This window comes from Cryptotermes secundus, unplaced genomic scaffold (assembly GCF_002891405.2).
Source record: "Cryptotermes secundus unplaced genomic scaffold, Csec_1.0 scaffold964, whole genome shotgun sequence".
In the NCBI taxonomy this organism is placed as follows: Eukaryota; Metazoa; Arthropoda; class Insecta; order Blattodea; family Kalotermitidae; genus Cryptotermes; species Cryptotermes secundus.
In genome coordinates this window covers 634308-654426 of record NW_019725428.1, presented here as the reverse complement: position 1 = coordinate 654426, position 20119 = coordinate 634308, and the positions used below count along the sequence as shown (strand labels likewise).

The window sequence follows — 20119 nt, the reverse complement described above, 5'->3', positions numbered from 1 at the left end:
ATGCACGAATGTATCACGCATGGGATCTACAAGAAATCCATTCGGAAAATCTATGCATGGATGCGAGGATAATATTAAAACAGATCTCAAAGAAGAAAGTCTGAGTATGTAGAATAGAATCGCTGGCACAGCATAGCGACCAGTGGTGACCTCTTGTGATGTTTCGGTTTCCATAAAACTCGGGGAATTCCCTAACCGAGCGACTATTGGCTTCTCAAGGATCATAGTCCACAGAGTTGGTTATTCCAGGTCGCCACTTACGGAAACAATACTGATTCGTGGTTAAAAGTCTGTAAACTGTCAATAAGTCCGATCAGCAATCCTAACCCCGTCCACAGTCACTCCATAAAATCGTCACCGTATTTTCCCACTTGTTGAAGCGTAAACTATTTAAGTGGACCTACCGTTTCTATATGCATTTAGTTCCACGTTTAATTATTTGGCGTTCTTCAAAATGTGAAAGAAAATGTGTTACGGTGTGGTCACGCCTGCCCACCTATCTGTGGCCTAGTATCAGCGCCCGAACCGCTGAGTAGCGTTCTTTAAAATTCGATATGGAAGAATCACACTAACGAGTTGCAGCACAATTGCATCTGTGGTTAAAATGGAAACGAAATAATGGATACTTAACATGAAGATGTGCATGCGTTTCTGTGCGAACTCTCCAACTATTTATCAGTCACAACGATTTTAAATAAATTCAGAGAAAAACGAAAAACATACCTCATGCAAAATGCAGTATCTTCCTAAGTTTTAAGAACTATACATACTCATGGAGCTGAGCCCTTTTGGAGGAGCCGCCAATTCTGCAGCTACTCAAGAATTTCCCAGAATTTTATGGAACCCGAAGGTTCATTACCGTGTTCACAAGAGCCTTCCACTGGTCCCTATCCTGAGCCAGATCAATCCAATCGATACCATCCCATCCTATCTCTCTAAGAGCCATTTTAATATTGTCCCACCCACCTACGCCTTGGTCTTCCCAGTGGTCTCTTTCCTTCTGGCTTTCCCACCAATATCCTATACGCATTCGTCGTCTCCCATATTCGTGCTACATACCCTGCCCACCTTATCCTTCTTGACTTGATCATTCTAATTATACTTGGAGAAAAGTACAAGTTATGAAGCTCTTCATAATTTTTCTTTCATCGTTTCTTAATTTGATAATCAATGGACTAATTTTGTTAAATTTTATAGTGGAGATAATGGCAAAAGAATTGTCTAAGGTCGTGCTTGCCTGTCTGTGACCTCATATTTTCAGACAGGTTCTCTTTTCAATCATATATCGGACATTCTCACTAATAGTTTTTAGGCAAATTCCGATTTTCAAACAAAACATACAACGTTCACCTTACTTAAGGGCCATAAATGGAATTTATAATGAAATTATATCATACTGCTAATAAAAAATTATAAACAGACCGCAAGTAGGCCTAAACTCAATAAACTGCAAAGAACACGGGAGGTGATCTATGGCCCACCACATTCTGTAGTACACCCCTTGTGGTGTTGTTCTCGTCTTAGTTACAGATAATACCGGCATGCAAATTATAACAGAATATTAATTGGATCAACTTTTAATTTAACTTCTGTAGAGAAAAGAATGTCTGGCTACGGGGCTGGAAGACCGGGGGGTCGGTGTTCTAGTCCCGGCAGGGTCAAGAATTTTCCCTTTTCCACGTCGTCCAGACAGGTTCTGGGGTCCATCCAGCCTCCAATCCAATGGGTACCGGGGGTAAAGCGGCCGAGGCGTGAAACTGACCACTCGCCTCCACCTAGTGCCGATGTCAAGGAAAACGCGGAGCTATACTTCCACTCCCCCATACGTTTTCGTGGCGTAGTGTTTACTTAGTTAGGCGAAGGAACAAATTTCTTAGAGAAAGAATAGATTCATAAAGTACGTACCTCAGACTTAAGTAACTATCGCGGTAAAGAGATGAAAAATTAAGTAGGGCATTTAACGTGTTACTGGTTCTAGTCTTCCATGGCATAAATACATACTACGTATATCATGAAGACTTATCCCACTATGAATAAACCGCTTAGGATGTGAATCACTGGCAATATAAAGGTAAAGTTGTCCCTGTGCTTAATTAATTAAGCCCTATGCCATGAAGTCATATGGCGGTGCGGAGGTAGAGCTCCGCCATTCATCATCTGGCACTTGACAGAAGTGAATGGCCGCTTTATCCCCGCGGAAAGAGCCGCCGGGACCTATTGGACACGAGAGTAGGTGGACTCCAGAGCCTGTTTTCACGCTGTGGACAGGAGAAAGATCTTACCCTTGCAGGGGAATAAAACCCCGACTGTCCACCCCATAGCACGTCCCCTATATATCAACTGAAACATTCATGACGTGTATGGGATTCGAACCCACGATTGTGCGAAGAAGACACAATGCTTCAACGGCCATGTAATCGCATATGCACTTCTGAATCCATTATTCCTAAGCATTTTGGGGACGAGTGATGAAACAGCTTCTATTACAAACGATAAAACATGACAAGAGAAAGTTTCTATATTTGTGTGTACATTTTAATTATTCTTTTCCACTATTCTCATCAGTTGTATTGTTTAGCCTTCATTCTCCTTCATGACTGTTCTAGTTAGCATGCGACGCGCATTTCCTCACACTGATTATTTTTAATGTGGCAACATCCAGTCTGCTGACGCGTGCGCAGTAAGTTGCAAGTGGAATTCAATTATTTATAAAACATTTCATGGCTGTAAATGAAAACACTTACGAACGTTAGGCAAGCCACATTTCGTTTCATGAAGGTCCGTGATAAGTAAACTGCGTATGATGTTAATCCCGATAACAGAAAAGAGGCTGAAATTCGTCTGATTAGAACTGTGAAGATAAGCTCAAGTTGCTGTGTTGCTGTTCTCATCATTAGCTGCTGCTGTCAAAATTGTAAGGTTACATAAATATATTATGTAACATATGTAAGAAGATATGTAATAGTAGGAATGCATAAAGGATTTTGGTGACAGAGCCACAAGGAAAAAGACCAGTTGAAAGATCCGGACGTAGGTGGGCAGATATTAAAGTCGTAAGGGGTGGTACAGAGGAAAATGCATAATGAGGAGCTTCATAACTTGTACTCTTCTCCAAGTATAATTACAATGATTATACCTGCGAAGACCAAGGCGTAGGTGAGTGGACTATATTAAAATGGATCTTAGAGAGAGAATGGGATGGCATGGATTGGACTGATCCGGCTCAGGATAGGGACCAGTGGAGGGCTCTTGTGAACACGGTAATAAACCTTCGGGTTCCATAAAATGCTGGGAAATTCTTGAGCACGAGTAGCTGCAGAATTGGCGGTTCCTCAAGAAGGGCTCAGCTCCATGAGTAAGTGTTAAAAACTGGCACACTGTTTTAATTCGTGTCAAAATCACACGCTGTAGTCTTCTTTTTAAGTAAAACGAGATAAAATCCTTTAAAAAGTTCTGTTGGACATTATTTAACCTCACCCGGGGTGTCGTAATTTTCGTAAATGTATCAAGGTGTTTATCTCGGCATCTTGCCCCTCACGTTCGTGGTCTACTTTCAGTCTTTCGACTGCCATATGCTCCTGGTTTGTGTGCGCTTCCTCCACAGCGTGTGGTGATGTCCTTACTAACCTCTTTTGACTGCCATATGCTACTGGTTTTTGTGCGCTTCCTGCACAGCGTGTGGTTATGTCTTTGCTAGTCTCTTTTGCCTGCCATATGCTCCTGGTTTGTGTGCGCTTCCTCCACAGCGTGTGGTGATGTCTTTACTAACCTCTTTTGACTGCCATATGCTCCTGGTTTGTGTGCGCTTCCTTCACAGCGTGTGCTGTTGTCTTTACTAGTCTTTACATTTACGAAAATGACGAAACCCAGGGTAACATAAAACACCTGATGATGGCCGTTTGGGACCGAAACATGTAGTGTTGGAGTGTAAAATGTAGTGTTGCAATTTTTACGGAAGATATGAACTGCCCTCTTCCCCTTCTTTTCTCAAATGCTACTCATTACGAAGGCCGCGAAGAGTGAAGAAGCAGCCCATCGTCGCTGGCTCTATTACTGTGTTCACACGCTCCCCGAGATAGACGTGGGGTATCCAAGCTATTTGGAGGAGCTACAGTGCTATGTTGGCCTCAGATAACAATAAATAAAATTTAATAACAAACTAAATAAAGTACGAACATAACAAAGAAACACATAATCCTGGCAGAACACGGGGTACAACAACCCAATACACGATTGCTAAGCAATCTCCCGTCGCCTGAACTTGCGACGCAAAATACACGTAAACCAACTCGCCCCAGTTTCCAACTTCCCTTGGGCTTTGAATGGGTTACCCCCTAAAAACACAAATAATACAGATGCAGGTAAATACAAAATGATAACACGCATCACAACCGTCCTAGCCAACGGCTTGCGATGCGGACAGCCTTACTTTACCAGCCAGCCACATACCAAACCAAATTTTGAAGTAACCCAGCCGAAACGGAATTTCCAACAACGATCCCTGCTACCTGGTAATCGCCATCTCCGGTCAACGTCGTCCGACAGACAGCACAGTACGTCTATCCTAGTTCCGAGACTAGGAGGTGGGATGGGGTCACGTGACGAGGGTGGTACGTCAACATTATTAGGGGTGGGGATGGAATCCGGGAATGGCAGCCGCCATGACGTCACGCCGAGAGCGAGCTGACCTTCAGCACGGCTCAGATAAACAATGGACGCTAATTTGAATAATTGCAACGGGATGCTGAAGTACAGAATCATAAAAGGGACGAACCTCAGGTTTCTGTGAAATGTTGGGAAATTCTCGAATAGCTGTGCGACTGGCGGCTTCTCAAGAAGTCCTCTACCTGCTCGGCAGCGTACCGGTGACAGTGCAATCGGACAAAACACTCTGTTAACTCTCTGAAATTTAATACTTGTATTATACTGCACTGTGTATTCTCACTTCGCATTCTCATTGCCCTCCGTCTTCGTGCAACTTGGTCCATATATTCATGTCCACACGTCTTCGTCTCTTCTCGGTATACAAAACTACAAGTTTCCGTCCAACTGGCCTTCATCAGGTTATAAGACGTTGGATTAAAGGGACCTGCTGCTATGTTGTCATGCTGTTCTGTTTTTCATTATGATGTAAAATGCTTATAAAATGTTTTATTTTAGGTTATTTTTTATTACCATGCACGTGTCTGGTGAATATGTAATGGTTATATTAGTGTTTTATTCATAAGATACATATTTTATGTTATATTCTGTTGTTCTATCTCTGCAGTTGTGATGTTACGTTCTGTTGAGCTGTCGGTTATATCCTTTTGTGCCGTGTAGCTGTTCTGATGTTTTATAGAGTGTATGACGTGCACGCTGATAGCATGTGTTCACTTCCTGAAGTGTTGTGAATACTGGGTTATGTGTGTGTCATTCATTTCCAAGTTACTTCTGCTGATTTTACGTATGTGGTATTTTGCCAATGTGTTTAAGTGTTTTCCCTATCTGTGTGTCGACAGTATCTGTTATGGCTCCATATTCATGTCTTGTGTTTAATACGTGGTTTGAGTATCATGAACTACTACTATTATCTCAAACTGCTTGTATATGTTCTTTGTGTCTGGTGTGGAATATTCTGCCTGTTTGTCCTATGTATTTTTGTGGGCAGTCTAAGCATTTCCTTTGGTAGATGTCCCTTCTTTTTTGTATGTATCTGTTCTTGGATGCTGCTCTATTATGTTTTGTATTGTGTTCTACGTTCTAAATGTTAATTTTATTTGCGTGTCCTTGAATAATTTTGAGATTTTTCTTGTTTATCTTCCGCCGTATCTGAAAGTGGCCCATTGTTTAACGGTGCTGTGGGTCGGTGTCTGTATTTTGTTTTTGTGGGGTCGGATGTTTTGTGATTTTGTTTGATATATTTATTCAGAATTACTGGAAATTGGACTTTTTTTTTCATCGTCCGGTATTCCAGAAACAAGGAAAAACGATTGGGAAAGTGGGTACATTTCCGTCATCTGAGGAGTGGTGGGAGACACCTGCTCTGTTAGGTCCGTTAGAAAGAGTTAACCTCAAACACTGGACCAGTGGTTCCGTTGCCGCGGGAACGTGACCACCGAGCCGCTGTCCAGGAACGGCCCTGGTATATCCGCCAATCACGCGGTCGTTCCATAGCATCGGCTCTACACGTTCCAATAACATCACAATGAGACGGGAACTTAGACTGGCACACAAAGTGTACCCATATGATGTTAATATTTTCGATTCGAGTGATGTAAGGCTAAAAATATACAGAGGCCTAGGCACATAAAAATAGAAAAGTCAATACCGTATTAAATGGTTTAGTGCAATTGAACGTCGGAATCTACATACTACAAGTACTTCACGTGCAACATGAATGTCATATACTGCAAACAACACCAGCTCCTGGAGCGTTCTCCCTAATCAGCTTTCCTCACTACTTCAGTGCTTCAGGAAACTATACGGCCGATCCTTGTGTGTGTCATGCGTGTGTTGGATTATCTGTTACATTACAGAACCACGATCTTTTAAATGTAAACAGAGTTATACTGAGAAGCTTAGCTCAGCGGTTAGGCCGCGCCATAGCTCAAGCGGTTAGTCGCTGTCTTGCCATCGCGGCGGCCCAGGTTCGATCCCGGTTCTGGTCAAGTGGGATTTGTGGTGGACAAAGTGGCGCTGGGGCAGGTTTTCTCCGAGTACTTCGGTTTCCCCTGCCAATCTTCATTCCACCAACTGCTCGACAGTCACCCTCACCTATCATCTGTAGCTGGTACAATAGGCCAGAAGTGGCCGCAGTACAAGGGACTTAGTCCCGCCCCACTAGCAATACAATAATAGCTCAGCGGTTACGCGCTGACTCCCATCTTCCTGTAACGCAGGCTGCAGTTCCGCCTAGCATAAGGTTTGTTGGTGTTTTCCTGCTGTTCCAGAAGATGGCGAGAATGGCGCCTTTAAGCATGCAGATAATCTACATTCAAAACATTCTNCATTGTACATTTTATATTCTTTGTCACAACAAAAAAAGGGTCGTTACTATAGGATTCTGACGATGGCGTATAACACACTGATATATTGGGTTTTTGGACTTTATTCATCGTCCTGGTTTTTAAGATAACAAATAAAAACACGACGTTTCGGAAACTGGATCTGTTTCCGTCCTCAGGTGAAGGAAAACACCTACTCTGTTGGGTCCGTTAGAAAGAGCTAGCCTCAATCACTGGACCAGTATAGGTATTTTCCTTCACCTGAGGACGGAAACAGATCCAGTTTCCGAAACGTCGTGTTTTTATTTGTTATCTTAAAAACCAGGACGATGAATAAAGTCCAAAAACCCAATATATCAGTGTGTTATACGCCATCGTCAGAATCCTATAGTAACGACCCTTTTTTTGTTGTGACAAAGAATATAAAATGTACAATGCTAGCATAACATTTTTGTTAGTTAAAATTGGGTCTGATCCGATTTGATATACAGTCACTCACTCACTCACTCACTCATTCACTCATGGAGCTGAGTCCTTCTTAAGAAGCTGCCAAATGTACAGCTACTCAAGAACTATCGGGCATTTCATGGAACGCGAAGGTTCATTACCATTTTCATGAGAGCACTCAACTGGTCCCTATCCTGAGTCAGAACAATCCAATCCATACCATCCTTCTCTCTATGATCCATTTTAATATTGGCCACCCACCTACGTCTTGGTCTTGCCAATGGTCTCTTTCCTTCTGGCTTTCCCACCAATATCCTACATGCATTCCTCTTCTCCATTCGTGCTGCATGCCCTGCCCATCTCATCCTCCTTGATTTGATCATTCTAATTGCTTGATATACACTAAATTTTAATTAAACTGAAATCATGCGTGAAGATACGTATAAAACATAGTTCACTGTACATAATGGCACGTACACTTGCCTCATTTGAACATAAATATCCTTTCAACTTTTAAGCGTCGTTACAAAGCTGACGCAACCGCCATACGTTAAATAGCGTCGGATATAATCTGAAGACCGCAAACACACATGGAGGGGTTTTAGAAATATGGGCTTCGTACACTACTTGAAATGTATTTTTACTAGGTTATGCCCAATCATTTATGCCACCTTCGCTTTCACCAAGCTTTCATGTACCGGTAATTGTATTTACAGACAAACGTACGTAGATGTACTAGCAAAATTAAAACTCTTCAGATTATAGTTTCATAGGTTGCGACATGGTGTCGTTTCCAAGACGGACACGGACGATTCGGAGGTATAAACTGTCATCATCATCAGGTTTGAAGTATGTAAATGAGGAATCAGTTGCTTTATACAGGCAGACTGCAAGAAAGGGACTCACTCAGACTCGTGTGGGAGGAAACGGACGCAATCTGTCCACGTATTTTATTATTCACACAGTGGGGGGTGGAATCCAGCTGGGTCCACTCGGCACGTCGGCCACTAATTGGCCTATTGTACCTGCCCCGGGTGATTATGATGATGGAGAATTTGGTGGAATGAAGACTGGCAGGGGAAACCGAAGTACTCGGAGAAAATCCGCACCAGCGCCACCCCGTCCACCACAAATCCCACTTGACAAGCCCCGGGCTCGACCCCGGGCCGCCGCGGTGGGAAGCCAGCGACTAACCGCTTCAGCTATGTCACGGCCATATCTGTCCACGTAACTCAACTGATTAGTCAGCCCGCAGAATTGATTGATGGGGACATCATGCTCCTCCAAAACGTTTGTATTCGCATACAACACTACAATATACCAGAAACCTGAACATTATCATTCGAGCAATCGCCACAGTAAAAATAAAAAAGAGATAATTCATATCTCGATGTTATACTTCCTACATCGGGAGCCGGGATAGCTCAGTCGGTATGGCGACTGGCTACGGGCTGGAAGAGACCGAGAGGTCGGAGTTTGAGACCAGGTAGAGTCAAGAATTTTCTCTTCTCCACTTCGAGTAGATCGGCTCTGGGGCCCACCCAGCCTCATATCCAATGGGTACCGGGGGCTCTTTTCTCGGGGGTAAAGCAGCCGAGGTGTGAAGCTGACCACTCACCTCCAACTAGTGTCGAGGTCAAGAAAATATGGATCTATACATCTATTCCCTCATACTCCTTCATGGCGTAGTGCTTAATTAGTTAAGTACAGGGTCAACTTTTCCTTTTATTTTTTTTACTTCCTATATCCCCCACAATGAATCAGAACTCGCCGATGGGTTAGGTTCTGGTAGGTCAATTTTAATGTAGTTCCATTACGTTATGTCTGTCTCCAGCAGACTAAAACAGCGGTAAATGAAATCATATCGTTGCTTGCTGAAGAGGCTCAAACACATGGTCCCGTACTGTGAAGACGTCCAATAATATCCTGTTACACGAACTGGCTTATCTGTAGTTATTTGACGACAGTATCAGTAACCGATACCTAGCGACGACTGATGGTGAATAACAAACCGGTCTAATTTAAGGTACTACACCAGAGACTTAGTAAAAGCATGAAAAGCCTCAACATGGACTGACATTATGTAAGATCAGAGGTTTTCGCGGCGGTGACTATGAAGAATGCCGTCTTCTACGATGTGCCGCCGTGTGGATCTTGTGTTAACCGACATTTCGGAGGAACGTATCGCCTTCATACCCGAGGTAGAAACGGCATTCTTCATGGATTGACATTGTTGAGGCAAAGATTCGAAACACACATCTCTTAAATAGAAGCCAAAACCGTTACCGCCTAAGCCAACTTGTTCAAGTTTCATCTCAGAAGTGACTGAATAAAATCACCATCAGGCTCACCAGAATAACCAGATGTCCTATCGACATCGGAATTCAGGAACGAATATGCTAAACTGATCTGTCCAGTTTTGTGACAGTGAGGTGGTCCATATAACATACGCGTTCGTATTATATAACTCGATCATTTTCTTATCATTTAAGAACGAGAGTAGAGTAGTAAATGCCAACGAACCTAACGAAAGATATACATGGATGTCTTACCTGGACAAAGTCCCTTTGAGCAGCGGGTTGGCTGGACCGTCATAATATCCAGACATCTTTCTTGAGTAATCCAATCAATTTCTGGGTTAATCACGATTCACACCAAACATTATCACCACACATCAGCCCATTAAACCATTCACTATGTGATCTCGCCATTCTGCACTGATATATCAACACTGGGCTTAATTACTGACAGCGATCCAATGTAGTAACGACATCAAGTGATGGACATCTCGACCGCCATCCCATGAACCATCACAGGCAATAATCTCATATTGTGCTAAACTACTATTTCACAGAACAACCCCATGTAACACCTCACACACGCACAGACATATATCACTTTGTTTTCGGCATACATAATTTAATGTTGACGTTTACATCACGTTACACTCTGTTGACAAAAACAAAACAAAAATATAAAATGTAAGGCACTGAAGCGTAAGCACGCAGTTATCTTGTTGCATCGAAGGTAGCACTTAACAACGTGACTGTTCTACATTTTTATAGATGCTTGACGGAAATAGCAAAGGAGAAAAGCAGTCACAACTTCATCAGAACCGCCGCTTTTAGGAGACATGAATATGTTTTTGTTATATTAAACGAGTACTGGTATATATCAGTCAGGATGATAACGGTTCCTGTCATCGGAGTACACACTTAGATTATCGAACACCTGTAGCATATTCAGTTCACTGTATTATCTCTGTAAAAAAAAAATCTCGAATCTGAGTCCTATACGTTCTATATTATCTTCAAAACATTAATTAAAATTAAAATCCGTAACTCGGATTAAAAACTCATAAATAATACAACAAATTATAACTCCAGTAACTCAATAATTATCGTCACACACAAAAATAAATTCCTACTAATTCAGCTTCTTTCGATTCCACAAATTAGAACTCAATAAAATATTTTAATCCACATCACACTCAATTGAAATTGTCTTCGGTATTGATTACATCCGTCCCCGATGGCACAGTTTATTAATCATCTGAACCCGTCAAATTGTACTGTCGTTCAGCAGAAACACAGTAACTTGATTAATGGTAACCATAAACACAAACTTCTGGTGTGGGGAGAGCAGAAATGAAGTCAAGTTACTAAACGAAAACTTCCGCATGCACATAACCTCTTTTCACAGACCTACAGCAACAACCTGGCCTTACCACTAAGTCACAAAATATTCACTTATATCTCTCACTATGAACATAGGTGCACATCGTAACCACGATATCCATACGTCGAATCCCTGCACAAACGCGCGTGTATGAACAGCGATTGTCAGACAACCAACTTACAAAAAAAAAAAAAACAACAAACTGTCGCAACCGTGGTACACACTACTCTCGCAATGAACAGCACTGGCTGGCCGAGTAACTGGTTGCTGGCGCTGCTAAACTGTGCTGGAGTGGCGTTGCAGCCTCTAGTTGCGGTGGTAGTGGTAATAGTGTCCTTGATAGCAAGTCAACCTAGCCTAACCAGTGGCCACTACCTGTGAGAGTAACATGCTTTGAAAAAACATAAACCGTTTGCAGCCATTCTAATTACTTTCCAATTGCAGTCCAAGCCACCATCCATTTTATAAATTAAACGTGTATGTGAACATTCGAATTGGCAGAATCAGAAGAAATCCGGATACAACCAACCTACTTCACACTGAACGTCTGCTCCGTTACTTATCTTGAGGTCCCAGTTCCGACTCTTGGTCTTAAGACCTATCCTGATTGAGGAATTTCATGCCATTTCTCAATACCTTCAGTGACGCACTCAGGGAATACTCGCTCATGGCGCTGAGCCCTTCTTGTGAAGCCGCCAATTGTGTAGCTACTCAAGAACTTCCAGCATTTTATGGAATTCCAAGGTTCATTATCGTCTTCACAAGAGCCCTCCACTGGTCCCTATCCTGAGCCAGATCAATCCAATCCATACCATCTTATCTCTCTAAGATCCATTTTAATATTCTCTACTCGCCTATGACTTGGTCTTCGCTGTGGTCTCTTTCCGTCTGTCTTTTACACCAATATCCTATATGCATTCTTCTTCTCCCCCTTTCGTGCTACATGCCCTGCCTATCTGATCCTCTTTGACTTGATCATTCTAATTATACGTACTACCATAATCATAGTCAACGTTAAAACTCTACGTTGTCGAGAATGCACCGTTACGCCTTTAGAACAGTGTTGTCACACGGTGGTCCGCGTCCCACTCTGCGACCTGACAGTATGTTGGGTGGGAAGAGAGCTCTAGATAATAGGAACTTGTAATAATTATTAATATAATAAAAAATGCTGACGCACATAACTGTAAAAACACATTTGTTATAAACAGAGATTTCATTTACTATGGAGCGACCACAGCCTCTTTTTTATCAAATTGACAGGCCGGAGGCGAAATGCAACAAAAGATTGAGAATCAATCGGAACCTTCTTAATACAATTCTGACGTGTTACCGCTTGAGCCAAATTTTGCTCGTTTTCTTGGGTTTCGTGTGCATCTCAGAATGAATTCACGGACTTATATCTGTAAAGGAGACGGGGTGTATTTTCTGTGAGGCAGGAGCTGAATTAATAATATTAAAACGAATTAAGAAACATTAATTTCGCTGAAATTCCTCATCACGGATTCATGGGCTTGTCCACTGAAATAGCAACGTGTATACATATATATATATATATATGACTGTCAAAGCACAAAAGATCAAAACAAACACAATCTCTTGCTACTGAAACTACAAGCTACACCCGCATAAATTTTGGAAGTAGCATTTCATTCACATGACATGCAATGACTTGACTTGGCATTTTGGAAATACATAGTGCCAATTTTCTATTACATACGTCATAGTTTTACAGCCAAGATCTGGCTGAGGCACCCTCACTCATAAGAACCCACCACACTTTAAATTTAAAAAGTGTACATTATTATTATTTGTTCATTTATTTAATACCAGATACCTCGCACATGGCGTCCGCCTCTGTGGTCTAGTGGTCAGTGTTCGTGCCTACATATCCAGAGGTCCCGTGTTCGATTCCCGGCGCTACCAGATTTTCTGATAAGTAGTGGGTATGGAACGGGGCCCACTCAGCCTCGTGAGGATAACTGAGGAGATATTTCAAGGAAACAGAGGTTCCGGTCTAGAAAACCGAGATTAACCGCCGTGGGAATCCGTTGCGCTGACCATGTGACACCCTCTATCCGCAAAAGTTGGCACTGACTTCGCCGACAAGCGGCGGTCGCTCGGTAGGTATTATTCGCTTGCGGACTAAAAGCCATGAAGTTTAGTTTTTTCAGCTTTACCTCCCATATGGCGTCGATTGACACGATAAAAAGAACTAGGAACTGATAAGAAAACAGAAGGACATACTGGCTCACTTTAAGGTACTAGGCCAGCAAAGAAACACGGCAAACGCCTCAGGAGCGACACTATCAGAAATTACATTTGAATTGACTCTGCATTTTGCTTTTACGCCGTCTATGTGCAACTTCGGTTATTGTTCGGTCTTCGTTTTTCTTTACTGGCACATGTTTCGGCATAACCGGCCATCTTCAGGTGCACAGGTTGTTGTGGTTATGGGATCTACTGCTCCTTCTAGAGCTGCTTCGTTTCTCTTGTGTGGTTGACTCAGATTACTTCTGGTTATGTGGGCTAACCGTCTGTTTTCATTTGGTGCCCTTGAGTTGCATGTGCTTGTCTTAGGGTCTTGTTTGGTTTCTTGGCTGTGGCTGGCTTGAATGTTCTTGCTGGGGTGGGAGTTTTAACGAACGATCGTGATGGCGGATCACCCCCAGCAAGCAAATTCAAGACAGCCGCAGCCAATAAACTAAACAAAACCTTAAGACAAACACGTGCAACTCTAGGACACCAAAATTAAAACAGAGGGTTAACCCACGTAACCAGAAGTAACCTGAGGCAACTGCATACGAGAAAAAAAAATAATAGTTTTACAGGGAGCAACAGATACCTTAACCATAGCAAACTGTACACCTGAAGATGGCAGGTTAGGCCGAAACATGTAGTGTCAATGAAGAATACCGACGAATGAATAGTAACCGATGTTGCATATAGATGGCATTAAAGCAAAACACAAAGTCAGATCGATGTAGTGTAACAGTATGCCTCAATATAATATTATATTTTAACTTGGAACCCAACACGCCTGCTTTATGCCCTAGTACACTTTGTGAATTCTTAGAGTTTCTGAAATAATTAAACAAAAAGGAGCAAACGTACCAGAATTATTACGCTACGCGTATTAGTTCCAAATCTGTCGCAGAGTAATCCAAGAGAAAAATCGGACATAGCGAGTTCTGAAGTTCTCATGGCCATGCTCTTGAAGAGTATCTTCCTCTGGGACTGCACATTATATTATCATGAGTTTATGGATCCGTGACTAATAACAATGGGCTTTGGATTTTACAGTCACTTAATCACAATCAATCTACTGCCGAGGACTCGCTCCATTTTCGTTCTCGTTCTACGACTCACTTCTGACTTACGACTGGACTACTTATATAGTCTCGAGGAGGACCAATAGAAAACACATTCGTTGCCAAGCAATGGACATATGCGAACCATACAGAAAACTTCTCTTCCTCTATTGTTGTATTTACAGCGCGCTGCACAGAAACGTAAATTATCCGATTGTTGCCTGCGTAACCGTTGCGGCGGGAATGTGTTTAGCGACCCGCTGCCTGCCAGTGGACATGGAGCGGACCACGCAGAAAACATTTCTTGCGATATCTTTTCTATTGCTGTATGCGGTTGCCTAGAAATGGGTCTACATGTCACAATATCCTGAAGGCTGAAGAAACATGCGCCTCGGAAATTAACGATTTAACGGACTGGACGGCGTCACACCCCAGACGACGCTTATCCTTGATAGGTCACTGAACCCACTCAAGGAAGAGGGTATTTTTGGGCTGGGTTTTCCATTCAAATTACCCTTTCATGGGAACTGCAAGAGGCTTCTAATATCTGGCCACTGTTCAAAATATGACTCACAACGAGGGGTTGAAGAAAATGACAACAGCTAACGGGCAATTAAGAAATTCCTGACCGAAGAACTTCTTGTCGTGATGTAGCAAGAATGGAAGATGGAATGTGTACCGTCTGGCAAGAATACACATCCGTAATCGAAAGAGATAATTTGCTACAACGAGGCGTAGCTGGGCATGTTACACTAAACGGACGGCGAGAAAATACGTCCTTCTCTTTTGGAAACTGTTGATCTTCGAGTTCCTGCTCGGTATGCGAAAGACTTCTCTCCTACTCTTCAAGTAAACATTGTCTTTTTCTTTAATGAGCTTCAGCTGCTAATGTTGATTGGAGGGAAGCTGATATATCTGGAAGGAAAACACTTTCCCTTCATCACATTTTATAATGGTAATTCCTTAAACAGCCGGTCACGGTAGCCGAGCGGTCTAAGGCATGTAGTGTCTTCGCTCGCTTGAAAACCGGGATCGTGCGTTCGAATCCCACTCAGGGCATGGATGTTTAGTTTCTGTGTTTGTGTACAGGAGTCCTACCGAATGTGTAAGATTTAGAAAAACCGAAGTGAACGGAGAAGTTCATGGAGGTAGGCCTAGGCCCACTGGGGCTGTAGTGCCAGGGGGGGGGGGAATTCCTTAAACAGATAAAGTTATCCCTGTGCGTAACTAATCATGCATTAAGCAATGATGATGTATGGGGGAGTGGGTGTATATTTCCACGTATTCTTGACCTCGGCACTGGTTGGAGGTGAGTGATCAGCTTTAAGCCCCGATGGTCATTTCTTAATTATTAAAATATTAATAGTATTCAAGATAAATATAATCAACATATAATGGCTGGGGTCACTGCACTTGAATTGTTTACAGTTGTCCAAATGATGCAAGTTACCTTGTTTTGAATTTTGTTGTGTTTGTTTTGTTTCTTTCTTTCATCGTACTTACTTTATACTTGACATTTGAGCTGATGAGTAATCATGTAAATAAATAAATAAATAAATTTAATTACTGTTATATAGGAGCTGCTGGTGAAATCGTTAAGATCGCTTAAGATAGCGTCTTCAAACAGGCTATGGCAACTACTTCCAGATCCTTACTTATTCATCACATCTCAGTTCAGGATTCACAATCTAGACCTCTGAACCCGCAATAGTGGTTGCTTGACAGCACTGAAGGAAACATGAGAACTAATCAGAACAGCCGATCACTAGCCAGAGATTTAATCCAAAATTTCCCGAATGTGACGCAGTGTTCAGTGAAGAGTAATTGTTTCTCTTCATTTTTGTCTCAGCAAGTACGAGTAGGTTTAAGCGGTGACGCTTGTAACTCGTATTATTCGTGAAGTGCGCGGCTGTATTTCGGCTGGGCCACCGACTGCATTGGTTACGGTTTTTCGTGGCTATCCTCAGTCTCTCTACATAAATCCCGGAACAGTAGCTAAAATTCGGAAACGACTACTTCTATCCACATTCTTCCAACTTATTATTTACTACCATCCACACATGAGCCGAGATAATGGTTGATTAATTATTAGTTGGAATGATTTTGGAAGGATGCTGTCGTGGCCAAACGGAGGTTACTAACAGGATAAAAACGACCCTCGATATAATGTGGTTTCGTTGTGGAAACGTGGCTTCACTACCCGTGTTTTGTGTGTGAAATGGGCATTATACAATTTTAAAATTATTTATATTAAGTTCATTTATCCATTGATTAAAATACTGTAGCATGTAGACTCGTTGCTAAGTAATGAAGCTGTAAACAACAGCTGTTGTTAGGCAATGGCTGCAAACAGCAACAGAAGAAGTGTTCTCTATGGGATCCGAGCGATAGGCGCGTGATGCAACACTAGAAGAACTGTTGGGAGAAGTGCTTTCTATGCGGTCTGTGTCCAGGCTACATAAGTAGCGGGCAGAGTGGAGTGGAGTTACAGCGGTCGAGTAAAGTGAGTTGAGTTAGTTGAGAGTTCGGCAGTTTGAAGCCAGTTAGTTCAGCTCGGAAGCTGCAGTGAGATAGGCAACGGCCAGCAAGGAAATGAAGCCGTGAACAAGGAAGTTGAGGGATCTACATTGTTAGAAGCCGTAACCAGACAACGGCTGCCGAAGATACTTAATGAGTGTTGTAGCGAACTGCAGAGTGTGCCAACCAGCGATAGCGTTATAGTTGTAGTTACGATTTGTAAGTACTCAATAAATGCAAACCCCGTCTATAGTTACTTCACAAAATCCTAATAATACATCAAATTTTAGGGTACACTTCATACTACGTTTCACTAATGCATCAACCATTAAAGTACTGACATTTATAAGTCCTCACTAAAGTAATCACATAATGTAATTTGTTGAAACTGATGACTGCGTGTTTTTAGGACATATGGTTTAATATTAATCAGGCGTAGAGAATGAAGGCGTCCACTGTCAGTCTGTTGTTCTACACGTCATCATTTCCTTAATATTTCCTAGCACTTAGCTCAATTGTGGTTCATGAAAGTAGATGCACGTGCCTGTTTATGGCGGACTATGAACTGTAACCTCTGTACCGACACATTACAGCAAGGAATGTTGAAATACAATCCTCTAATGAAAACCAAAACATTTAACAAAAATAAGTACGACGTAAAACATATGCAACCTTATTGGGGGGGGGGGTACAATCAACGCCGTGGCATAAAGAGGGCCCATTGTATTTGGCCGGAGAGTAAAGAAAATCAAGGTCAGTCACGATAGTCGGTGTCCCGGCCGGAATTCGAACACAGAGCCTCTCGAATACAATCCAGCTTCAGCCAATTTGATCAGTGACACAGGTTATAGCCCAGAAGACCACAATAAGTTCTTAATTTAGAGGCTTTTATCCTGCTCAAACCGACTGTCCGCAGTAAGATGATAACCTGGAGTCGAAAATTCTGAACCGTAAATAGGAAATCCCACTAAGAACTCTCGGGTTCCAAACAATAAACCGGATTCCGTTATTCCTGTGCTTTATGCTTGCCCCTTCTTATCTTGGCCGGTCAGGTTCGTTAAGGGGTGGACAAAAGCAGCCTTACATGACTTCTTCGAACTGATACGTGTCAGTATATTACGGTTATTAGAAAGCATAGTACCCACAGCCCTCGGAACTTCAAATCCAAAGCAAAGATCTGTATTCCAACGTAACTCCAATTGCAGGTACAGTGAAGAGATATTTTCACTGTATTTCCAAAGCCCCTTGAGGTAAACCCGTGGAATGCATCTCGAAGTAGACCACGATACCTTCCTTCCCAGTCTTTTTCCATTAGTAATTAAAACATCCAGTCATCTTATTTTTTTTCTTGGCACTACAGCCCCAGTGGGCCTAGGCCTACCTCCATGAACTTCTCCGTTCACTTCGGTTTTTCTAGATCTTACACATTCGGTAGGACTCCTTGGGCGAGTGATCAGCTCGTCGCAAGGCCTCTACCTGTAGACAAACAAAGAAAAACGCACACACACAAACTAAACATCCATGCCCTGAATGGGATTCGAACCCACGATCCCGGCTTCCGAGCGAGCGAAGACAGTGCACGTCTTAGACCGCTCGGCTACCGTGACCGGCCCAGTCATCTTTTTAGTTTCTACAAACTCTGCCCTTCAAATCTCCGGACCGATCCTTGTAGCCGAGTCATTCTCGAAAAGTCAACAGTTGTTTAGCTACTCAACAAATTCACATTTTATCGAACACGAAGGTTCATTACCGTGTTCACAAGAGCTCTAAACCGGTCTCCATCCTGAGCCAGACGAATTTAGTCCATATCACCCTATCTTATTTTTTTAAGAACCATTTTAATATTATCCTTCAGCCGAAGTTTGGATTTTCATGTGGTCTCATTCCTTCTTGTTTTCCGAACCAAAACTTGTACGTATTCACTTTCTCTCCCATGAGTGCTAACATGCCCTATCCACTCAATCTTCCTTGACTTGATCTTTCTAATTATATTCCTATTTGATTGTGAGTAAAAGTTATGAAACTCTATATTACGCACCTGATTTCTCCACCCTCTTAGGTCAAACTATTCTCCTACGAACCAATTACACTCGCCTGCGAGGCATGAACTCTTTAAGATTGTGAGTATATTACATTGGTCTGGACAAGGGTGTTCACAGTCGCTCTTCTGTATTGCTATGTGGCACTAGAGACCCTGCGATGGACTGATCCTTCATCTTAGGAACAGTACAGTCCGTGGCAAGAGATTTAGTGCACTTCTATAATTAGAGAACGTCAAGGCAGAAAATGGCCTGTCGGATTAGTGGCGACGAATCTAATAAACGACATACGCATTTGCATAAAGGTAAAGCTATCCACGGGCCTAATTAATTAAGCATAACACCGTGAAGACGTAAGAGGAAATGGAGGTATAGCTCCACCATTCTTGACCTTGAAACGAACTCCCTTGGTTCAATCCGTATAGCGATAGGTTACGGGCTGAACGGGCGGGGTTCGATTCCCGGCAGTGGGAAGAGATTTTTCTCTCCTCCATCGTGTCCACCTAGACCCCTATCCAACGGGTACCGGGGACTCTTTCCTCGGGGGTGAAGCTGACCACTTCACTTCCATCTAGTGACGATGTCAAGAATGATGAAGCTATACCTCCACTCTTCTTTATGTCTTCATGCTTAGTGCTTAATTAATTCACTCTGTCTTTTACCACGTACTGTCTAGCGATTCTTAATCATTCGAATAGGTCCATTATCTGGGAGGATCATGGACGGCTTGCCGTTCGAGTTCCCTGTGGGTGCATAGGCAATTCTGACGTTGGTTGACATTCGTATTATGTGTGATAACGGATATAATTACATACGGAGTGTCATGTACGACCCCCACATGTTTACGAGGAGTGTGTGCAGTTCTTGTTTTAACTGGTACACGCCGATACGTACCGATAAGGCCGTCAACAGCCAAAATCGCTAACCTGCAAGTTGTATTTCTCTACCATAGGGGTACAACCAAGCTATCAAGGAAATGAGGAAGGGAAAGGATACGGGAGATGATGATGTACCTGGAGATGTGCTCAAGTTACTGGGAGAAGGTGGTTTGAAAACACTGACAAAACTAATGAACACCATATATGAAAGTGGAGAGTGGCCCAAGGACTTTACAGAAGTTACAATGATTGCCTTAAAGAAA

At 42.5% G+C, this 20119-nt stretch overlaps 1 protein-coding gene across 3 annotated transcripts in view; it reads right to left on the bottom strand.

Annotated features, from left to right (window-relative positions):
• The window catches only part of LOC111863425 (AF4/FMR2 family member 4), a 460597-nt gene that overhangs the window by 379039 nt on the left and 61439 nt on the right, over window positions 1-20119 (bottom strand). The window contains exon 1 of one of the 3 annotated variants that reach the window (XM_023849746.2): window positions 9986-11283. The exons of the other annotated variants lie outside the window; for them this stretch is intronic. Coding sequence (XP_023705514.1) covers window positions 9986-10041 — 56 coding nt within the window. The 5' untranslated portion in view covers window positions 10042-11283. Of the gene's footprint in view, window positions 1-9985; window positions 11284-20119 lie in introns of those variants that run through there. 3 annotated transcript variants of the gene reach the window in all.